The sequence below is a fragment of the Pan paniscus genome, chromosome 7 (genome assembly GCF_029289425.2).
Source record: "Pan paniscus chromosome 7, NHGRI_mPanPan1-v2.0_pri, whole genome shotgun sequence".
NCBI lineage: Eukaryota > Metazoa > Chordata > Mammalia > Primates > Hominidae > Pan > Pan paniscus.
The window spans coordinates 97,537,745-97,557,180 of NC_073256.2; the positions used below are offsets into that span (position 1 = coordinate 97,537,745).

At 33.0% G+C, this 19,436-nt stretch overlaps 1 protein-coding gene and 1 pseudogene across 4 annotated transcripts in view; one reads left to right on the top strand and one right to left on the bottom strand.

The window, feature by feature from the left end:
* Nucleotides 1-558: 558 nt before the first annotated feature.
* SNX16 (sorting nexin 16) overlaps nucleotides 559-19,436 on the bottom strand; it is a 46,864-nt gene continuing 27,986 nt past the window's right edge. For all 4 annotated transcript variants that reach the window (XM_055116689.2, XM_008956652.4, XM_034966279.3 and 1 more), the window contains 4 exons: nucleotides 16,284-16,353; nucleotides 4,076-4,212; nucleotides 3,364-3,483; nucleotides 559-2,574 (listed from right to left, as the gene is read on the bottom strand). In XM_055116689.2, the coding sequence (XP_054972664.2) occupies nucleotides 2,478-2,574; nucleotides 3,364-3,483; nucleotides 4,076-4,212; nucleotides 16,284-16,353 (424 nt within the window). In that variant the 3' untranslated portion in view covers nucleotides 559-2,477. The remainder of the gene's footprint in view (nucleotides 2,575-3,363; nucleotides 3,484-4,075; nucleotides 4,213-16,283; nucleotides 16,354-19,436) is intronic.
* LOC134730986 (heterogeneous nuclear ribonucleoprotein A1-like) lies at nucleotides 4,221-10,424 on the top strand (annotated as a pseudogene).

The following is a 19,436-nucleotide window of genomic DNA, read 5'->3' on the forward strand; positions in this document are numbered from 1 at the left end:
TAGATTCTTCTGCTAGTTGGGAAAACAGACTTGTTTTATCATAATCCCCAAACTCATGTGTTCCTATAAGTAATAAAATCCATTTCAAAACCAAATTATTTTTATATCTAAAACCACTGTTCCCTTTTAATATCACAGACTGAACTAGACTACATAGATAATTTATCTAAGCATGGTTTTCTAAATAAATGTGCTGTAAATGGCTAATCTCGATGTAGTAGATACATTTTAAAATGCTGTTTTATGGTTGTACTAACTATATGTAAACTTATTTCTAAAAGGTTAAAAGATTATCCACAAAAATGTTATTTCAGTTACATTCAATTTTTAGAATTACTAGTATAGGTTATGTTAAAGTGCATTGCACCTATTCACAAAGACTTTCAAAAAATGATCAGCAATATAAAGTGTAAACCTAAAAAGAAAATCAGACTCATTCTACATCTGTGAAATTCAGCACTTAAATATAATTCAATTTACAATAATTGTAAAAGATAGGGAGAATATAGAAAATGGAGGGGGAAAATGGTATTCAACATATGAACAACACAGCTACTGTTGTAGTGAAAAAATAATTTATTAAATGAACATAATACTGGGAGTAAAATGCATTATAAAAGTAAAAAAAAAGTAAATTATAAATATAAATAATAGTGGTTTACCTAATTAACAGATTTTTTTCTTCATCCTTGAAGAACTTTAAATACAATCTTCCAAAAAGCCAGATTGAAAACGTGGGTGGTTCACTTTAGAACAGACAGACAACACTATAATATCTAGAATTTGGCAGAGATCTGTTATATAAGATACAGAATGGTACTGATTAAATGATTGTTCTTTTTAAGCCTTTTGTAAGTCTAGAATAATAATTTTAATAAATAAGCAGATCAATTTGTTATATTCATTTCTGTCTCTAAGGATAGCAAACATATTTCTGATACACATTGTGAAAAATGTTCTGAGGACATACCTGTGCACTTTGACAAAGACTAAAAATTTTTGGTTATTTGGTAAAAAGTGATCTCCTTTTTACTTCAAAGGTTAACAACAGCCATTGAATGTGTTGATATATGTCATTAGAATTTTAAACAGCCACACCTTAATATATACATCAAGATACTGATAAACTTTTAGATAGTAAAGAAAAAAATGGAGATTGTTATTCTATTTCCCCAGTAAGTTTCCCTCAGTTTTTAGAAAGCATACCGACTGGGATTGCAAAATGCCAGCATGATTACAATGCTTATTAACAGCAATATGCAAAACAGTGAAAATAGAAAATAAATAACTTCATCCTATAAAAATGAAACAAGGCACTTTTAATGACTGTACACAAAGCTGAAATAAACAAACAATTTTTTAATAAAGCTGACTCAAAGACCCTAGGAGACTTTTGTAGAAAGTGAAATAGTAAAGGCACTACATAATTCTTTCTCCTAACTCTACTTACTAAAGAAATCCACCAATTAAACTTGGCACAAAAGAGTTTAATTATCATAAAGTGCATCACTTGGCTAAATATATTAAAAAGAAAATCAGCCATAATACAGTATAACAACATCTTCACACAAATAGAAATAAAAATGCAATGTCAGGAGTCAAGCCAGTTAGGAACTTTGCAATATATATGGCTTTTTATTTTCTTTTTTGTATAAGCCCCTATTTATTTAGAATCTATATTTTCGAAAGAATATGCCTTAACAAAAGGAGGTAGTATTCTGAAAGAGGCAAACTCACTAAATCTAGGTAGAGATAAAGATTACGTGGAAACTAAACAAATGTAACATATTAATAACTGTGACACTTATTAAAGTATTTTGATATTAATGAATCAGCTTTTAAAATCAAGGCTATCTTATCACTTTAGCTATATGATTACAGCTCTTTCAAGTAGTTTTCCTTTGGTACTAGAAAGTCATTTTTTTTTCTAAAGAGTATTAACATTTCAAATAAGCAAATTTTATTTAGAGATGTAAACATGTAAACATTAAAAACTCAACTAAATTTTATCTTTATTATGATGGTCACTGATTTAAACTATTAATGAAAATATGTCATGTCAGAGATATAAAGAAGAATATATCACCCAGATAGTAACATGCAATTAATTTCCATTTGATTAATATAATTGGTGATTTAACACACATACATATATACACAGTAGTTTGGAGCAATATATAGGCAAAACACCATAATAATTTATGCACAGTATTTAAGAATGTGGGCCTTGATAACAGAATTCCAACAAGATTTTTTTTAGTGTATTAAATGTAATTGGATAAAATACAATTAAAAGCAGCAGTGAATATATTTCCTATCTCAATAACTTAAAAAAACTTCTTTATGTAAACTTTATACATGTGCATTCTTGCTCTTTTCTATATGTTTTACAGTTCTTGGTTCTTCTTTTAAAATAGTATTTGCCACACTTCTAAATTTGTTGAATAGTCTAAATGGAGGGAACTGCTTGTGATACATTAGTCTTCTTCAGCATCATATGCCACTTCTGCTACTTCTATCTCTGATACAGCATTTTCAGGTTCACTAAAACTTAAGCATGGTTTATTATCAGCTCTGCAAAAAAAAAAAAAAAGGAACATATCAATGATGGGACTGGATGCATGCTATTATTTCATTTTCACTATTACCTTTAAAAATCTTCTACCTTATAGAAAGAGTATTTACATACTTAGTGTAAAAGTATTTAATGTAAGAGTATTTAAACATTCAATCAGAAATTTGATATATTTAAGTTGTCATTGCCAAGTAAGACCTTTGGAGATAGGTTTTTAAACTCAGCTCTCCAAACTACCATTTACCAATAAAAATCTACTTGGTAATTACCTTTATCAACATAAAATTTTTCTCAGAATTATGGTCGACCATTACCACTAAACTATTAACAATTACCTTGGATTTGTATGCAATAAAAATTCTATGTGCTTTTAAATTCATTACCTTTTCATCATTCCTATTAGGTAAGAAGGGTGGTTTGCTATTATATTATAGTAGCCTACTTTTTCAATGGAAAAAGGGTGATATTGAGGGAGATTAAGGTAATCTGTCAATATTTAAAAAATTAATTAATTACCTGAGTCAGAGGCCAGTTAATGCAGACACAGCTCTAAGGTAAGTAATGAGAAAACTTACAGCCTGATGTCAAAGACACTTTTTATTTTTAAAGTGTTTTTATTTTTAAATATTTTAGGAAAAGCCTAAAATATTTCCAATTCATTCTCTGTTTGCTTAGCAGATTCGTGATACAGTAACACTGAGTTCATAAAAAAATACTCTATAGAGTATTAGAATCACTTTCCTCCAATTATTCAAGAATTAAGCTATCATAAATGAAATATTACATACCTAGATTCTTCATCCAGGACATCTTGATCAACCTCAAGTGCAGAGGACTCCACCTTTAGGATCTGTTCACCTTCTGTTTCTGACACATCCAGTGATTCTTCAGGTTCTAAAGACAACGTTCTAAAAGTATGTTATAGCAACAAGTTATTTTCTATGAACAAAACAGGCATATGTTTAATGTTGTGAATACAGGTAGCTATAGCAGTCTTTAGCTGTTAAGCCTTAATGTAGTTACATAGCTAATAAACAGCTCACTTCGGAAGTCAACAGAGAAAATCAGTAGCTATGATTAATTTAAAATGACTTTAGTATCAATTCAAGATATGCTGATGAGATGGCAAACCAGAGCTTTCATATGTGAAAAGCTGGCATAAATGCCTAGAAACTAAGATGTCACTTAAATAAAATAATGGTATTCCATTTAATAATGATTATTTATTTAATAATGATTTAACAATGATTAAAATGAATAATGTTTACCTTGTTGAACAGTTAGTGGCTTATTTTCCTGATGTTTCCCATCCTTCAATGTTCAAAATTTATTTAGCAAAATTATGCTAAATAAAGCATAATTTTCCCAATGAAGTACGCCAAAAGCCTACAACTTTCAGAATCAGAAAATTCCTAAATCATATTAAAATATAAAGGGCAGTTAGCCCAGAGTATTAAGGGTTGAATTAGTCAGAGTAGAAATGCAAGTATCACAACACACCTGATTCTGTTCTCTAAAGTGTCTATATGAAGTTGCTTCTCACTGAGCAGTTTCTTTAGTGATTCCATCTCCTTTTGTTTTTCAAGTAGTTCTTTCTGTAAGCGGTAGTTTGTCTCTTCTAAAGTTTCACAGAATGCCTTAAAAAAAACAACAAACAAAACTAAACACATGCAGAAAAAGAATACAATTAATTACAAATGCAGTATCTTTCTCAAGAGCATTATTGAAGAGTCAAAGAACATAGATAATCAAAATAATAGTATGAAACTCCAAATGATTTGTTCTCTACCCTCATCTTTTTAGGTCACTGGTATCTTAACTTCAGTTCCCATCCACCAGGGGGACATAACTACAAGTTCTTTTTCTTAAGACTTACAGTAGTAAGCTAGTGTGCCTGAAGTGAGTATGTGATATCCCTCTAGTGTAGAACTGGGATAAAAAATAATTGGCAACTACTGCTTTAGTTTTTACTCTCTTTAATCTACTTTTGCCTAGTCATACATGATTACACTTAAAAAATATCAACTGTGGTTGATGCCATTTGTATTAGCTCAGTAGACATACTACTGTAACAGCATTTTGGTAATCTTGACACTTGGGTTGCAGTACCAGGATGGTACAAGAAATGAGGAGTCAGGTACATTTTGGGAAGTAAGTGACAAAAAGTGATAGATTCAGGAATAAAGCAAAGACCCTAAAGAGCCTATTAATAAAAGTCACTCAACAACACAGAAAAACATCAAGAAAGATTGTTTGTCTCAATCTGGTTTCTAGGTGGGCGAGGTAAAGTCTCACCTGAAGAATCTAATCTAAAAAGCCTCATATGGATTTTGGGAAAAATAATGTATCATAAGGAAGACAAATAAAAACAAATATATATATATAAATACAAGATACTGAAGTTGCAAATACCAAAATCAAATAGATCTCTAAAACACCAGGAAGACAAATCAGTTTACTATAAAATTGTAAGACAGTAGGGGACTGGGAGTAGATGTCATAAAACAGTCTATGTCAAAGGCAGTGGAAAACACTTTAAAGCACTGAGAAAAATAACTATCAAGGTAGAATTCTACACTCAGTTAAATCATACTTCAAGAATGAAACAAAATTAAAAGACATTTGAACATCAAAGATCTAAGCATTACCAATACACATTCACTGAAAGAACTATTAAATTATGTACTTTAAGAAGTAGTTAACTGAATCCCAAAAGAAAGAGTAAGATGAAAGTAGGAATGGTGAGGAATGAAAGTGACAAAGACTTAGGTAAATCAAAAGAAACATTGACTGTGTGAAATAATAATGATGGCCAACTTTGAGGAGGGCTGTAAACAATCGGTTTCCAATATATGAGAACATATGACCATTAAATAAAAGACAATGACTACAGAAGTTAAAAACCAAGAGCAGAGAACAAAGAGAAAAACTCATTAAATAACATGAAAGGAAAGAAAGGAGTAAAAAAGCATTTTATAAAGCAGAATCAAAAGCACAAAATAAAATAATAGAAATAAATACAAATATATTGGTCATTACCATATATAAAATAAACTCAAAACTTAACAGATTTTTCAGATTGTATTAAAAAGAACTATGATGTTTAAAACAGCCATATTTAAAATACAAAAGTAGAAACATACTTAAAGGCAACAGACAAATGTTAGCCTTTTCTCCCCTACCAAAAGTTGTAGTTTTCTTAATATCTGACAGAATGCAGTTCAAGGTGATAAACATTATTAGGCACAAAGAGTCTCTACCTAATAATAAAAGTAATAATTCACCAGGAATATTTTAAATGCATAATTACAAGAAGAAACTGAACAAATCCACACCATAAGGGGTAAATTTGACACAACTCTTGGCAATTAACGGATTAAACAAAAAAATGAGTTAAGATTAAAAAAATTTTAACAATACAAATTAGTAAGTTTGATATGATGAACATATATTGAACTGTGAGTCTAACAATTAAGAAATACATATTCTTTTCAAGCACACATGGAAAATTTAGAAAATTTATCACATATGTGCAGATCCCAAAGACTGCAGAACACTGTCAACAATAACCAAGAATTGGTGTCAGACAGAACATAATCTCTGAAAAAAATGCAAATAGACTAAAAAACAGTCAATAATATTAGAAAAAAGTGCTTGAAAAATTAAAGAGAATTCTAAATTTATGGAGCAAACAAGATAATAGGAACAATATAAAATATGAACGAGAATGAAAATATTAAGACTTGTGAGATGCAATTTGACTGTTATATAAAAGAACTGTATAATACTAGAAACAACTGAGAAAGCATCCAATTAAAGAAGTCAAAGAACATACTAAAACCAAGTATAAGAAAGGAATTAAGAGACAGGAAAATAATTTAATCAAGAGAATCAAAAAGGCAAAAAGTGGTTCTTTGAGAAGACTATTAAAATACACCAAATCCAAGGAGAAAAGACTAGTGGAAAAAACAGTGAGATTCAAAGTGGATATATAACTAAAGATATGTTAAGAGATTTTCAAAAGTCATGTGATACTACTAAGAACAACAGTTTCGCGGTGGCTCACGCCTATAATCCCAGCACTTTGGGAGGCTGAGGCGGGCGGATCACGAGGTCAGGAGACCAAGACCATCCTGGCTAGCACAGTGAAACCCCGTCTCTACTAAAAAATACAAAAAAATTAGCCGGGCGTGGTGGCGAGGGCCTGTAGTCCCAGCTACTCGGGAGGCAGGAGAATGGCGTGAACCTGGGAGGCGGAGCTTGCAGCAAGCCGAGATAGCGCCACTGCACTCCAGCCTGGGCCACAGAGCAAGACTCTTATCTCAAAAAAAAGAAAAAAAAATGTATTTTAAAATCTATACAAAATGGCCAAGTTCTAGAAAAATACAGATTCTCAAAACTGAAACCTCCCCAAATAATCTGAATAAACTACAGACATCAAAGAAACAGAATCAGTTGTTAAAAATCTACTGTAAGACAAACTAAAGAAAATATCAAATCCAGATTGTTTTACAGGTGAATTCTAACAAACATTTAGGGAACAACCAATATGCATTTATTTAAATGGTTCTGGATAACAGAAAAAGAGGGACTATTCCTTATTTTATAAAACTGGTATAATTTTGATGCCAGACCCAACAAAGGGCAGTAACAGAAACAAATATTACATATGCCAAAATTCTAAATAAAATCATTACAATTCAAATCCAGTAATTAAAAAAATACGCTGAATTTGCGTTAATCTCATAATCAATGTTTTATCAACTGAAAATCTATGAATGTAATTTACCACACCAATAGATTAAAAAAAACCCATATGATCATCTATACAGATGCAAGTGAAAGCATTCACACACACACACATCCCTACAACCTCTTAGCAAACTAGAAATAGAACTTCTTTAATCTAAAAACAACAACGAAAACAATAAACAAATCAACATAACTCACAACTACCACCAGCCTATAGAAAACTCCATATCCAACAGCAAAATACAGGATCATTTTCATTAAAGTTAGGATGAAAGGAAAAGGATGCCCACCATAATGGCTTCAATTAACCTCCAAAGAATCTATCTAGCAAAATAATACAGAAAAATGAAATGAAAGATATTAAGTATTAGGAAAAAACACATTGTTAATATTGCAGGGGATATGATTACCTATATGGAAAATCCAAACAGATCTATAAACTAACAAGAGAATGTGACATACAAAATAGATATATAAAAATCAATAATAAAACTAGTAACTTAGAATGTAAAAATACCAATTATTTCATCAACAAAAATGGTGAGAAATCCTATGGCTTTCCCTAGATGAAAAAAATGTAAACTTTTATTGAAGAACTTAAAAAAAAACCCTCCATATGCAAAGATCTATTAATAGGAAGATTCAATACTATAAAGATACTCTTCAAAATTAATAAATAAATGTATTAAAATTCCAAACAAAATGGCAATAGGATTTTTTCATGGAACTCACAAAGTTGTTCTAAAATTCATATGGAAAAGTGAATAGCCAACTTGGAAGAATAAGGGCACCCTTGTTCTGCCAGTTAATAAGATTATTTAATTATAGTAATTAACACAATATAGTACCAGCAGAGGGATGAGACTACTAAAAATGAACTGAGTGGCCAGGCATGGTGGCTCATGCCTGTAATCCCAGCACTTTGGGAGGCTGAGGTGGGCAGATCACCTGAGGTCAGGAGTTCAAGACCAGTCTGGCCAACATGAAGAAACTCCGTCTCTACTAAAAATACAAAAATTAGCTGGGTGTGGTGGTGTGTGCCTGTAATCCCAGCTACTCAGGAGGCTGAGGCAGGAGAATTGCTGGAATCCCGGAGGCAGATGTTGCAGTGAGCCAAGATGGCGCCACTGCACTCCAGCCTGGGTGACAGTGTGAGACTCTGACTCAAAAAAAAAAAAAAAAAAAAGAACTGAATGACCATAAACAGACCCGTTCACACTCAACTATTTAGAATAGAAGAATTACTAATTAGTGCAGTAGGGATGAACTTTTAAATAAATGAGGTTGGGATCACTGGTCATCCATACAGAAAAAGTTAAATCAATTAAAAGATCTGAGGTCAGCTTGCTCCTTTCTGCCCGTGGATGCCGCCGAAGAAGCATTGTTAAAGTCTCTCTTCTCCCTGCTGTCATGTCTAAGTCAGAGTCTCCTAAAGAGCCCAAACAGCTGAGGAAGCTTTTCACTGGAAGGTTGAGTTTTGAAACAATTGATGAGAGCCTGAGAAGCCATTTTGAGCAATGGGGAACCCTCACGAACTGTGCGGTAATGAGAAATCCAAACACCAGGTGCTCCAGGGGCTTTGGGTTTGTCACATATGCCACTGTGGGGGAGGTGGATGCAGCCGTGAATGCAAGGCCACAGAAGGTGGATGGAAGAGTTGTGGAACCAAAGAGAGCTGTCTCAAGGGAAGATTCTCAAAGACCAGTTGCCTACTTAACTGTGAAAAAGATATTTATTGGTGGCATTAAAGAAGACACTGAAGAACATCACCTAAGAGATTATTTTGAACAGTGTGGAAAAATGGAAGTGATTGAAATCATGACTGACCAAGGCAGTGGCAAGAAAAGGGGCTTTGCTTTTGTAACCTTTCATGACCATGACTCCATGGATAAGACGGTCATTCAGAAACACTATACCGTGAATGGCCACAACTGTGAAGTTAGGAAGACCTGTCAAAGCAAGAGATGGCTAGTGCTTCATCCAGGCAAAGAGGTCAAAGTGGTTCTGGAAACTTTGGTGGTGGTTGTGGAGGTGTTTTCGGTGGGAATGACAACTTTGGTTGTGGAGGAAACTTCAAGGGTCATGGTGGCTTTGCTGACAGCTGTGGTGGTGGGGGATATGGTGGCAGTGGGGATGGCTATAAGGGATTTGGTAATGATGGAAGCAACTTTGGAGGTGGTGGAAGCTACAATGATTTTGGCAGTTACAACAATCAGTCTTCAAATTTTGGACCCATGAAGATGGGAAACTTTGGAGGCAGAAGCTCTGGCCCCTATGGTGGTGGAGGCCAATACTTTGCCAAACCACGAAACCAAGGTGGCTATGGCGGTTCCAGGAGCAGCCGTAGCTATGGCAGTGGCAGAAGATTTTAATTAGGAAACAAAGCTCAGCAGGAGAGGAGAGCCAGAGAAGTAACAGGGAAGCTACAGGTAACAACAGATTTGTGAACTCAGCCAAGCACAGTGGTGGCAGGGCCTAGCTGCTACAAAGAAGACATGTTTTAGACAAATACTCATGTGCATAGGCAAAAAACTCGAGGACTGTATTTCTGACTAATTGTATAACAGGTTATTTTAGCTTCTGTTCTGTGGCAAATGTAAAGCATTCCAACAAAGGGTTTTAATGTAGTTTTTTTTTTTTTTTTTTTTTGCACCCAGGCTGTTGATTGCTAAATGTAATAGTCTGATTGTGATGCTGAATAAATGTCTTTTTTTTAATGTGCTGTGTAAAGTTAGTCTACTCTGAAGCCATCTTGGTAAATTTCCCCAACAGTGTGAAGTTAGAATTCCTTCAGAGTGATGCCAGGTACTATTTGGAATTTATATACAACCTGCTTGGGTGGGGAAGTCATTGTCTTCAGAAACCTTGGTGTAGTTGAACTGATAGTTACTGTTGTGACCTGAAGTTCACCATTAAAAGGGATTACCCAAGCAAAATCATGGAATTATTGGTTATAAAAATGATTGTTGGCACATCCTATGCAATATATTTAAATTGAGTAATGGTACCAGATAAAATTATAGATGGGAATGAAGCTTGTGTATCATCCATTATTAGGTGTAATCAATAAACAATTTAATTCTCTTAAAAAAAAAAAGACCTGAGTGAAAAGCAAAAGTTTACACTTATTAGAAGGAAATTTAGGAGAAATATTTTTATGTGCTGGTGTGTAGGGAAGAACAAGAGCCATAGAAAATGTGACAAAGAATGTGCAGCTACTATGGAAGATGCCAGACCTGGCTGGTAATCAAGAAAATTAGGCTAAAATAACAGTAAGATATTATTTTATACCTATCAGACTGACAAAAATTAAAAGATTGACAATACTTGTATTAGTGGTGACATAGAGCAAAAGGAAAACATATTGTTGGTAAAAGTACAAACTGATATAACAAATTTGGGGTGTAATTTTAGCATATGCAGTGAAGTTGAAGAGGAGAATATCTAACAATGAAACAATTGTATTCCTAGGAAAGTACCTTTAAAACCTTGGGTTTCTTCCAAGATTAACATCCACCCCAGTGAGGGAGGTACCTTAGGAAAGATGTATATAGGAATGGAGACTGTCCTTAGAATAGTCATTGGAAGGCTATATTGATATAAATTTCCTTCTGGGATAGAGATCAAACAGTTCCATCAGGACAGGAAAATCTGCTAGCAAGTGATTCTAAGAAAACAGCTTCATTACATATTACAATTTAGGTAGAGAATAGATGGCTTAAGAATTCTGCTTTAATTGTTTGTACTTATAATTCATATAAAATATTAAAAATTATAATTTATTTCTAATTATAAGCTATTCATTAATGTTAATACAGTAAGACCTCATTTCTTCCAATTATATTATCTCCATACAAGTAATAGATTTGAATTTTCCCAAAAAAAGGTAGACTAATTTATATCCCTAACCTTAATTCCCTCTTTTAGTACAAGTATATGAGGGGTAGAAATGACTACCTTAAATAGGGAACAGAGAAAAGTAGGTTAAAGATTTGCCGAACTGAGTATCGTTTGAATAAGTTTAATTTTACACTCCAAGAAATGTGGGTTAATAAGTCATTTTGGGATTTTTCTTAAAATGACAGGCTGCTTAAGTAAGTCTGCAGACAAAAGAGATATATATCTCATTAGGTTACTGTAGATTTTACTTTGAAGGAGAGGAGCAAACACAGAATTTCTTCATTCACTGTTCAAATAAACATATATTTTCAAATACACCTGTAGGAAAATGCATTTATTTTAGAGAAAGAGTCTAGGAGATACATTCCGTATTACTCTGTTGAGTGTATAAACTTAATATTGCCTTGGTGATTTATTTAAATCAGTGGTTCTACATCAGGAGCGATTTTAAACTCAGAAGACACTTGGTAATGTCTGGAGACATTTTTACTTGTCATGAGTGGGTATGCTATTGGTGTCTAATATGTAGAGGCCTAGGATGCTGCTAAATATTTTCAATGCACACGTCAGGCTGTGCTCTAGCCTCGGCCACCAAAAAGTTATCCAGCCCTAAATGCCGATAGCGTGGATGAGAAATCCTAACTCAAATCAGCTTCCACTCTTCCCCTGCCAAGTTATGATACTTGACAATACTAACTAGCATATATTTTGAACTAAGAACACTAAAAAGATATTCAAATTATTATTTTTTTTGTAAAAGGGCTAATTTAAAAATTAAAAAATGAACTAAAGGCTGTCTTGCAAGAAGAAAGAATACTATACTTTAAAGGAATAAAAATCCTGGAATCCTTGAGCTGGAAAAGGAGTGATAAACACTTATCTTCTTTAGCCCAATGTTCACTTAAAATAGAACTTAATTTTCTAAACAGATTCTAAATCAAAGAGACAAAATGGTAGCCGAAAGGCTGAATGAAACCCAGAAGCAATGATCTACCCAGGATTTAACAGGGAGTTCTGGGAAACGATACATCTATGGGGCCTTGATAAGCTTTCCACATATCCTGGGACCCAAGCCACACAGGACAACAGAGCCCATATGCGTGTACAGAATAGGAGATGGGAAAGGATTCAGCAGAAACTAAAATCTACAGCATACTTGAAAATGACCTTAACTTTAAATACACTCCTTAGACTATATACAGATCCATTACCAGAGTGTAAAAATCTTACTAGTTTGAGGTATATAAGCAAAATTTATGACCAACTGTTGACTGAACATTAAGCTATGCAGAAATACAAGAAAGCCAGGCTTAAAAATAAAATGAGGAAAAAAACACTGAGAAAAGACACCAGTGACCACACATTGCTGAGGAGACAAACTTCACAGATTTAGTCCAGGCAAGTTACTAAACAGACAGACAAAATAATAATAACCACTATAGGAGACAGAGATTAAGAATCAAGAGTTGCTACAGTGTATCACCTAAAATATCTTGTATTCAAAAAAATGTATAAAACACTCAAAGAAACAAGGTCAATCTAAGCATACTCAGGAAAAAAGGCAGTCAATTGAAGCTATCTCTAAACGGCCCCAAATGTTAGGCATATCAGGCAGTGATTTTTAATGCAACCATTACGTACATGAAATAAACTAGAAAAAATTGAATTAATGATAAGGATAATGATAATGAGTCAACAAACAGAAAAATCTCCATAAAGAGAAAGAACAGTTAAAAAATAAGCAATTGAGAATTTTGGAGTTGAAAAGCACAGTAACTGAAAAATTAACAAGAGGGGCTCAACAGGAGATTTAATATGACCGAAATATAAATCTGTGAATCTGAAGATCAACAGAAATTTTCAATCTGAAGATCAGAGAAAAAAGCAATTGAAGAAAAATGAACAGCACTTCAGAGACATTTTGCACAACATAGGGTATACAAATATACAAGTAATGACAGTCCAAGAAGGAGAAGGGAGAGAAAAAGGGAGTGAAAAAGTATTTGAAGAAATAATGGCTAACAAATTCCAAAGTTTGATATAAAACATTAATCTGTCAAGTCAAAAAAGCTCAATGAAGCCAAAGCATGAGAAACAGAAAGAGATCTACATCCCAATACATCATAATCAAACTGCTGAAAGTCAAACAAACAGAATATCTTGAAAGCAGCAAGGGCAAAATGGCTCATTATGCACATGGAAACAATATAAAGGTTGATTTTTTTTTTATCAGAAATAATAGGGGCCAGAAGGCAGTGGAATGACACATTCAGAGTGCTGGAAGAAAAAAATCTGTCAGTAAAACTATCTTTCAAAAATGACTGTGAGAATTTGTTGCTAGCAGACCCGTCTTACAAGAAAAACTAAACGAAGATTATGAGACTGAAAGGAAGTGATACCAGATGATCACATCAACCTCCAGGAAGAAATGAAGAGGGCCAGAAATAGTAAACATGTGGATTAAATAAAATAATCTATGAAATATATTTTCCCATTTCTTAAGTTCTTTAGAGCACAAAAGACTGTATAAAGAAATAATTATTGCACTGTATTGTTAGGTTAATAAGATATATGTAAAATAGATAACAATAGCAACACAAAGAAAGAGGGAGGAAACGGAGAGATATTGGAGCCAAGTTTATATTTCACTGAAATATAATACCTTTAGCAGTCACTGAAAAATAAGAAAAAGTAAAAAATTCTACAGAAGAATCAAAATGGCATACTAAAAATTATTTTACACAAGATAAAAGGAGGAATGGGATGGAGACAGATGAGAGAAACAGAAAACAAATTGCAAAATGGCAGATGTAAAAGACAGATGTCGGAAAGAATAACAGATCAAGACTCAATTACACGCTATGTAGAAGGGATGGATCTTGGGTTGAAAGATACAAACAGATTGAAAGTAAAAGGATGGGAAAAGATATGCTATGCAAACAGTAATGATAATAGAGCTGCAGTAAACAAGACAGTATCATACTGGCACAAGGACAGGAAAATAGATCAACAGACTAGAATTAAGAGTCCAGAAACAAACCCTTCTTTTCATGGTCATTTGATTTCTGACAGAAGTGTCAACATAATTAAACAAAACGAACTAAAAAAAAATTAAGATAGGTATAGGAACTTAAGACCCTTACCTAATACCTTAAAAAAAATTAACCCAAAATAGACCATAAACCTAACTGTAAGAGCTAAAATATAAAATTAAAAATATATATATGAGAAAATATTTGTAATGTTGGGTTAGGCAAAGAGTTTTTATAATACAATAGTAAAAGCATAAGCCATTAAAAAAAGTGATAAAATAAATTCATTAAAATTAAAAACTTTTGCACTTCAAAGAATGCCATTAAGAGGATGAAAAGACACCTACAGACTGCAAGAAAATATCTACAAATTGTATCTCTGATAAAGGATTAATATCTAAAGTAAAGATTTTATAACTGAATAAGATAAACAGCCCAGGTTTTTTAAAAAATGGGCAAGATGTGAACAGACATTTTATTGAAGAAAACATGAATGGCTAAAAAGCATGTGACATGATATCAATATCAAAAAACATTAGAAACATGAAAATTAAAGCTATAATGAAATATCACTACCTATCCAAGAGAATGGCTATAATCCAAAAGAGAGATAATATCAAATGTTTGTGAGGACATAGAGAAACTAAAACTCTCGTACAGTACAAGTGAGAATAGAATACAGCAAATTTCAAAAACTTTATTGGTTTCTTTAAAAAGTTAAGCTTGTTACATGATCAAACACTTCTACTCTTAGGGAAGTAGAATTTCTCAGTCCATGAGAAATAAAACCATATGTTCACACAAAACATTATATGAAATTGTTCATAGCATTACTCATAATATCACAAAACTGGAAACAATCCAAGTATCCCTCAATGGGTGACTGGATAAACAAAATGTGGTATATGCAAACAATGAAAAACCATTTAGTAATGAAATAATTATAGAGGATAACATGGAATACCCTCAAAAGCATGCTAAGTGAAATAAATCAGGTGTAAAAGATTATAATACTGTATATTATATATTAGGCAGACTGTATATATAAAAGTTATGTATATGGTAAACTAATACACACACACAAACACACACTGTATGATTTTATTTATATGAAATATCCAGAAAGGGCAAATGTGTAGAGAATGAAAGCAGATTAGTGGTTGCCTTGGGCTGGAAGTGCAGACTGACTGCAAAATGGCTTATAGGAATTCTTTTTGAGGTGATGAAAACATTCTAAAATTGGGTTACAGTGATGATGGTAACTGCTCTATAAATTTCCAAAAAAGTATTAAATTGTACATTTTCAGTAGAATAGCAAACAACAAATTGGTGAATATTATGGATGAAAATATTACTCCAATAAAGCTGTTGTAAAAAGGCCAGGGCATTCAATCTAACACAAAGAACTGACTCAGCTTGAATGAAAACATTACAAACCTACCAATTAAATCTGTTCCATTTAAATGCCATTAAACATTTGGGGAAAAAACTTGCATAAAATCCTAGCTAATCTACTATTACCAAATCTGTTTTGTGAATCTAGGCTATTGCTTCAAGAAACAGGACACTTTAACACGTCAATTAATGTAATTTGAGAAGCATCAGGCACAAGCTAAACCGATAACAAGATAATCACTCCTACCCCTGAAGTTTTAAATTTGATTTTAGCTGTACATTCCTTATTTTGACACTCAAATGGAAGAAAACTCAGTTTACACATAGTATTATTAAATATAAAAAGGTCCCCCAAATCATTTTTTTTGAAACAGTAAAAATAATGCAGGATTTAATTTTAGAGCTTTATTGACTATAAGACATATATGAATTTTTACTTTTTCACTGAGCTAAGTCTATGTATTTCACTGAAAGCAACCTTTGACTCAAACATGAAACCTTTCTGTGCAAAACTACCATAGCCTGAAATTATAATATTTTGCTGTTTGCTATTCCATCCAAGAAACAATGTAGTTATTGTACTGTATTATTTGTTCCTCTTTTCATGTGCTATATAATACAGCACTTACCCTGCTTTCTTCTAGGCTATCAAATGGACCCGGTGGATCATCCAAACAAAGAAATTCTCTCACTGCAAGGCTTTTCAAAGGAAAAAAAAATGATCTGAAGTACAAATAAGTTTGCAAAAGATAGCAAAAAGCAAAAGTTACTTTGAAGCTGTACAGTGTTTTAAACAAGTTGGTTATGTGTTTTCATACAAGTAACTAAATATAAATATAAAACTATTGAAGATGCAAAGATCTTAAGGTGTTTTCTAAGATCTTAGAACATAAATATCACAAATTTATTGTTACATACAAACTATGGGGCATAAAACATACTTCACAATAATGGTTCAAGAGACCAACATAGTGAATAGCCTCTTTATGATTTTCAAAGAAATATTAGTCTGAACTAGTCTAACAGTCATTATCCTTTTATGAATAAATGCAATTTCTAATTTATACCTCACTTGTTTTTGTTTCAGTAGATGCTTCTAAAGTGACCGAAAAGCATTTACTCTCAAACAAGTTAAAGACTGACCTTGCAATCATGTTTATTATATTAATTTACTTAAATATTTTCCCTAGATAGTTCGAGAGAAAAAATTCTAACCATCCTATCTCTAAATGACCACAAATTTTAAAATAGTTATTAAAAAATGATATTGTTATGCTTATACTTTGCTATTATCAGAGAAACAGGTTAAGGAGGTAGATAACCAAACTTCCTTATAATAAAAATGCCTCCCTGCCTTTCTAAAAAGCAAGTTTGGACTGTTGAACTGAGAGACAACTCCATGTACACATCAAAATATAAATGTGGATCCTTATTTTAGATTTGCAAAATAAAATCTTTACAAATTTCCTTTTACAAAGGATTTTCTTTTTTTTTTTTTTTAAGACGAGTCTCGCTCTTGTTAACAGCCCAGGCTGAAGTCTGGAGTGCAGTGATGTGATCTCGGCTCACTGCAACCTCCGCCTCCTGGGTTCCAGCGATTCTCCTGCGTCAGCCTCCCGAGTAGCAGGGATTAGAGACTCCCACCACCACACCCAGCTAATTTTTGTATTTTTAGTAGAGATAGTGTTTCTCCATGTTGGCCAGGCTGGTCTCCCACTCCTGACCTCAGGTGATCCGCCCGCCTCAGCCTTCCAAAGTGCTGGGATTACAGGCACGAACCACCGCGACCGCACCCAGCCAGGATTTCTTGATACACTACAAAAAGGGGATGTCAACTTACGCTAAAAAGGGAATGGGGCTTTTGGTTTCAGATTAGGCCAGACAGGTTGATGATGTCAGGAGGTGTCCATGAAGAGTTAAATGGAATTTTACATATCTTATTGTATTTAATATGCTCACATATTCTATTGTATTTAATTTTCACGACAATCATGTAAGATTAGGATAAGTATTGGATCTTCATTCACAAATGATACCGAATTTCAGAGAGGTGAAATTACTTGCCTATTGTCAGAAAGTGCAGGTGGTAGAGCTGTACTTTCAATCTGTTCCCTGAGTGTGAATATGTGTCCTTTTCTACCTTTAAATTCTTTTGTCTTATGCTTTGGTTCATTTGGATTCTCCTTGCTGGACACTTCTCTCTGAAAACATCTGATTTATCTGCATCCCTCTCTAGTCATGGCCTCTAGTAGAACACTGCAGTTGGCTGATAGCACAGAGTAGAACAAGGTCTTCTGATGTAGATATTATGCTTCTATCCACCCATTATTTATACTGGGGCACCTGCTATTACATACAAATGACTCCTAGGAAATCAATTGATCTGGGATTGAAAGGTCAAGTTTGTATGAAACCCTGAGGAAACAGCACTTAAGACTGAAAGCAAACTGCTAAGAAACATATGGAAGGGTCCTGTTTAATACTTTCAGTATATGACAAATGTGAGACATTATTTTCTTACAGTTTTATATTCAAATTTCCTCATACTTTAATGTTGCTTTTATGTTTACAAATTACTCTACTGGACTGCTACTGCTAGGAAAGAAAAAGGGGTAAAGGAGTACACATATATCCCTTTTTATATCTTTGGTTTACAGTAGAAATTTAGCCAAGATGGACAGTGAATGTTGACAGTGTATCCAGCTGGAGGAATCATTTTGGAGTGGTTATTCTGTTTCATTCACCTTCCCTAAAAATCTTTATGATCTATGGCTCACTAGAGTTCTACTTACATGAAATCCAATGGATTCTTTAAGTTTTTATCCATATAGTTCCAAGGTTATACTCTATGCTTTACTTTCTTTAATCAGTAGCAGAATAAAATTTGAAACTGGCTTTACAATGTTAATTTACATAAAACCTTTTCAGTGGCTCATTACATTTCCTCTGCTTCAACAAGACTCAGTCAGTAAAGAAAGCAGTCAATACCCTCAAACTCTATTTTCTTTCTAAGGAGAGGACACACAAGAATCTCTGGAAGATGGTAGTAATTGAGAAAACAATTCCTTTCTTAGAAATTCTGATACATTTTTCCCCCTAGGAAAGGAAACCCTCACCCTTGCTTGAGAATCACTGACTACATAACTTTATTTAGATCCAGTGAATATTTATTGACTGTCTATGTGTGCCATTATTCCTTTTATTATCTGGAATACATTTTTACTGTGTTTGGGAAACCTATTTTAAAATTGGGATCAGGTGTTGACTTAATTTACTAAAGGCAGAGAAGGAAATCACCTATGGTATCCCTCAGCATTGTTTTAATTATCAGAGCAAATCTGTACTATAAATTCACCTGTTTCTTTGATTCTCTTGAATTTCGTTTAAAGAGTTTTACCGTATTTTCAAACTATGCTCTTAAGAACAACATATTTGACTTTATTGCAAATTTTATAACTATCTGTAATTTAATTTCTACCAAAATAACATTTTGTAGCAAAAACCATCCAACCAACCTTAGTAATGTGTTGATTCTCATGAGATAGCATTATATGAACTACTGTATAAATAACTGAATTCTTCTTTCATTTTATATAAATACTAAGATTAACTTCTCTGAATATCTTAAATTTTCTTTTTTTAAATTAAAAAAATAAAAACAACTTAGAGACATTAATGATCACATTTCCTGTGAAAAGATAGTTCAGGTTGCAAATGTACAAAAGTTATCTTTAAGTATGCTTGTTCAAGTAGAGAATTATTGAATTTTTTTTAACTAGAAG